Source organism: Nycticebus coucang, chromosome 10 (genome assembly GCF_027406575.1).
Source record: "Nycticebus coucang isolate mNycCou1 chromosome 10, mNycCou1.pri, whole genome shotgun sequence".
In the NCBI taxonomy this organism is placed as follows: Eukaryota; Metazoa; Chordata; class Mammalia; order Primates; family Lorisidae; genus Nycticebus; species Nycticebus coucang.
In genome coordinates, this window is record NC_069789.1 from 126,933,282 (window position 1) to 126,937,852 (window position 4,571).

Consider the following 4,571-nt stretch of genomic DNA (forward strand, 5'->3'; position numbering starts at 1 on the left):
CTCAGAGCACCCCAAACTTGACACCATGAAGATCCCAGTGCTTCCAGCTGTGGCTCTTCTTTCCCTCCTGGCGCTCCACTCTGCTCAGGGGGCTGCCCTGGGGAGTTCTGAGGTGAGCACAGCAGCTGTGGCTTTGTTTTTTTCTTATACCTATTACCCACTCACCCCTCAATTTCTTTACCTTCTATCCATTGATGGATAAGTGGCTTTTATTTTGGGATATTGGCAGGGGCTGAATAAGATGTAGCTCTTAGGAAGGGAAGAAAGAAGGAAGGGAGCAGAGCTTCCCTTAGAAGTCATTAAGGAATAGAGAAGCTTATGTTTCTGGAAGGGATGGAAAGCATCAGTTGGGGGGACGAGTCAGGGAAGCTTCATCCCAGATGGATTCAGTTCTGAGATCTGGAGTTAGTTTACTGAATCCTAGGAGGAGGCAGTGGCTAATGTGGGTCATCTGGATTCGGCCTTTTTTTTTTTTTTTTTTCCAGTTTGGCCGGGGCTAGGTTTGAACCCGCCACCCTCGGTATATGAGGCCAGTGCCCTACTCACTGAACCACAGGAGCCGCCCAAGTTTGGCCTAATCTTATGACTCAGAATCCTTATGATCCACTCCCCAGCCAGAGAGGAATACTGATGTCCATTCTGGATTTAAAATAAGACAAGGGTCACAGACTCAACTGCTGAGGGTCCAGGCTAGTGGTATCAGTGAGCCAGGGGCTGCTGGGGACTAGGGTGGAGTGGGGCGAATATGCCCAATCTAACAGGGGTTCAGTCTTCACTCCATCTGACTGCAGCAGAGGGGGAAATTGCGCCCAGGATTCAGTCTTAAAATTTTCAGGAGAAACTGGAAATCTATATTTATGAATTCAATTAATGAATTCAAAATGTTAAACTCAAATTCACAAGCAAACAAGCCAAATTGCTCTGAGATCTAAACCTTTGGGTCTAGACTGTGGCCTGGTGTTGGTGACCTCTGTTGGGGGAAAGAAGGAATAAGAAAGCTGACAAGATAGGACGCGCTGTGGTCTGGGGGGGTCACCAAACGGAGGAGGGAAAGGGAGACTCCAACTCTGGTGGCAGAAAAGGCACAAAGCAACCTCGATCACGTAGCCAGGTTGCTCCAGCAGCATGGCTCCCCTCTGCACGTGAACCTTCCCCATCCAGCTGGAAGTGCCAGGCGTGTGTGTCTCTGGAACACCCTGGCTCAACTATACTTAGAGTTAAGTCAACTGCAGAACAACGCTAGCTGGATTTCCTGGGGAGAAGTCCTCTTCGCCACGCCCTTTCCAATTGCTGCCCCTATGGATGCAGGCCTGAGTATTGAACTTGCATCTTACACCTGCCTTTGTCCACACCTCCTCCTCACCTCGCACATCTGCCAAGCGTGTGCTGGCCTGGGACAGAGTGGGTCGACACTCCGAGGCCCCATGGTAGAGGATGGACTGTATTTTCTCAGACACTGGCCCATGGAAGGAGGCAGAGCTGGCAGGGAGGGACTGCCAGGGAGGGACTTGCCAGCTTGTGACCATTCGCCTCCTATTCTCCCTCTCACTTTCCAGGAAGAAACCAACATCGATAATTACGCAGCGGAATCTGAGGTGAGCCATCTGTTTCCCCACACTCCAGCCACCAGCTGGTCCCCTCTCTCTTCCTGCTCTTTTACAACTGTCTTAAATAACACTGTGCTTTTTTGCCTAGGGCCTCAACTCTCAGTTCCTGAATGTTGACAAGTTGCGATCTGTAAGTACAAGTCTCCTAGTGCCTTCTCCGTGAATGTCCAGGTCACGGAGCAGATTAATGCCTGGGTAGAGAGGGCTTGCAGAGCGGCCACAGTCCCGTCACCTTATCCGGAGGGCGAGGGGCTGAGCTCCGTCCTGTCCTCTGACCCGCTTCTGGTCTCTCTCTCTTTCTCCACAGGCTTTTAAGCCTGACGAGTTCCTGAACTGGCATGCGCTCTTTGAGGTGAGTGCGCGTGCACCTGCGCCTGAGCACGCACCCCTTACTCGCCTTGCGTTCTTTCCCGCCTAGTGGCTGCACATTCTGCTTCATTCCTGGGTGCTAGGAGCGGGTAACTGCCCTGCCCGGACGCTGCCCCCGTGAGTTATCAGCTAAAGAAAGCTTCCTGGGGAGGCTGTCTGGCTGTACCCTAATTTCCTGAGATGGCAGTGGAAAGCAGGGCCACAAAGACAATTCCAGAACAGGAGGAATTTATCAGTCAAGATTTTATTTGAATTTTTCATCCTTGATGAAACAAAAATCATCCTGTATGGAAAAAGTGAGGCCGACCCAAACTTGGAAGGCTAACTCAGTGACAGATCTGGGACAGAGCCTGGATCTGACGACCCTGCACCTCTCTTCCCCGTGGCTGCATCTAAATGTTTAGGTTCCCTGAGCCTCAGTTACATCACTTGTGATGTGGGGATGATGGCACTGCCTACCTCTAAAGGTTGCCCGCTGTAAAGGTTAAGTGAAGTCATGCCTGTAGAGCAGTTAGTACAAGGCAGACCCAGAATAAGGCCTCGGGAAATATTAGCTCTCCCTGTAATTAAAGAATCATAAGTTACTGTCACCAGGGGAGCTCACTCAGTGAGTGATTCATGCTTACTTGGGCTGCAACACATCACTCTCTTTCTCTCTGCTTTGTTTTTTTTTTTTTTTTTTTAGTCTATCAAAAGGAAACTTCCTTTCCTGAACTGGGATGCTTTTCCTAAGGTAAGAGGTGGTGGGCATTAGGAAAGTATAGAGGTTGGCGGGTGAGGGAAGAAGGGAAGAAGGGGAAAATCTGTGAGGAGGGTAGGGACAGTGAAAAGGAGGTTAAAAACCTTCACACAAAAGCAAAGGAGATCTGAGCTATGAAATTTAGAGAATTGGAATGTATATCAGGGCAGACATTCCTTTCCATCAGCACCTCATCCTGTACTGGGCTTGCATAATGGGGACTCCAGCACCCACAGGATCCCCAATTTAACTGTGACCCCTCTTCCTCCAGCTGAAAGGACTGAGGAGTGCAACTCCTGATGCCCAGTGACCATTTCCTTCAAGAGCCAGCACTGCTGACCCCCATTAGAAGAGGGGGCTGGTGTGAGATCTGATTCTCAACCTACGATAATACTTTCCTCATTCAGTAACTTCAATAAAATATTTTCCATCCAAACAGCTCCTGTATCTGTGTCTCCATCTTTATCCTACGAAGGAGCTCTAGAAAGGAAACTGATACAGAATGAACTCTAAGGTTGGTAGGCAGAAATCATGACGTCTGAATGGAGAGTAGGTAGGACGATAGGAGGAAATAGGAAAGACGCACCAGGGCTGCAGGAGACCCCTGTGTTTTAGACCCTTAGTACCGGCCGCCATCCTTGAGCAGCATGAGGCTGTGAGATGCTCAGTAAGATGCATCTTACCCTTGCTGCCTGACCTACTGGCATCCTCCCCCTACCTGGCAATTTCATATGAAAGAGCTATCTGGAATCCAAGGTTCAGGACCCAACTTAAATCATGTGAGCCCATCTGAAATCTTTTTTGTTTAAAGCAGTGGTGTGACCTTGGGCCTTTCTAAGCCTCTGTTTCTTTATCTGTAAAATGAGTGTGGAAATAAACAAGAATGACTAATAACTACCTTGTGGTAGTGTTATGAAGGTCAAATGAGATAAGTACATAAAGCCCCTTGCACAGGGCCAGGCAAATAGTAAATACTACATCGCCGCCCTCCCCGCCTCCAGTTTCAACTAGATTGCTGCCACAGTGACCCTGACCCAGATTCACTTACTCACCCAACCACCCATCCATTCATCCATCCCCTCATGTACTGACTGCAAAGATCTTGAAATGTGGACCAGATTCAGTTTTGCTTCTACCAGATGTAGCCTGTATGACCTTCTCCCTGTACTTAAAATGCTGAATTAGTTGGCATTAGTTCTTGTTTCTCTTGAAAAATGGGAAAACAGGAGAACAAAGGATCTGCAATTAGCTTAAAGCCACGTAACAGCTCCCCTCTTCACTTGGGACTTGACTTCCAGGTAAATTTCCACCTGGCAAGCTTCACTTATTCACACTGCCTTTTGGCGTTTATAAGCAATTGAGTTTGTGAACCGTGGGCGTCAGCTAAATTGAGGGAACGGACTACAGGGATATTGAACTTGGTTCATTCTTTCAAGGAGCTTACAGACCAGATGAGTCAGACATGTAAATGCTATATATAGTCTTACTTCTAATGAATTAACAATAATACACACAAATGAGAGGAAATCCCTAAATGAGATGACCCACAGAGAAGAAAATAATGGACACTGGTCAAATGCCACGGTCAAGTAAAATACAAAGCAAAGATTGAGCACTCCCAAACTGGGGGATAGGAAACGGAGCAGAGGAAGAGGGGGAGCAGGTCCCTAAGAGACATCTGTTGAGTGGCTAAGGCTTTGGGGGAAGACAAGTCTCAGGAGGACTAAAGTCATCACATAAAGGGTGAGAGAAGCTCTGAGATAAAGCAGTAGTTCTCAAAGTGTGGTGCCGGGACCAGCAGGATCGGGTCCTCTGGGAACTTACAAGAAATGCAAATTCAGAGCAACTGTCAGAAA

General features: G+C 48.2%; 1 protein-coding gene across 1 annotated transcript; it reads left to right on the top strand.

Annotated features, from left to right (window-relative positions):
- On the top strand, positions 1-3,153 carry KRTDAP (keratinocyte differentiation associated protein). The gene is made up of 6 exons (XM_053607166.1): positions 1-112; positions 1,557-1,595; positions 1,696-1,737; positions 1,915-1,959; positions 2,662-2,709; positions 2,987-3,153. The coding sequence occupies exons 1-6, from the start codon at positions 26-28 to the stop codon at positions 3,023-3,025; spliced, it is 300 nt and encodes a 99-aa protein (XP_053463141.1). The 5' UTR covers positions 1-25; the 3' UTR covers positions 3,026-3,153.
- The last annotated feature ends 1,418 nt before the right edge of the window (positions 3,154-4,571 follow it).

What these genes read in the sequence shown, in the direction of transcription:
- KRTDAP (XM_053607166.1), top strand. Translation starts at nt 26, where the DNA reads ATGAAGATCCCAGTGCTTCCAGCTGTGGCTCTTCTTTCCCTCCTGGCG. An exon ending in CTGCCCTGGGGAGTTCTGAG is followed by an intron (nt 113 to 1,556) that starts GTGAGCACAGCA and finishes CTCACTTTCCAG; the next exon opens with GAAGAAACCAACATCGATAA. An exon ending in ACTGGCATGCGCTCTTTGAG is followed by an intron (nt 1,960 to 2,661) that starts GTGAGTGCGCGT and finishes TTTTTTTTTTAG; the next exon opens with TCTATCAAAAGGAAACTTCC.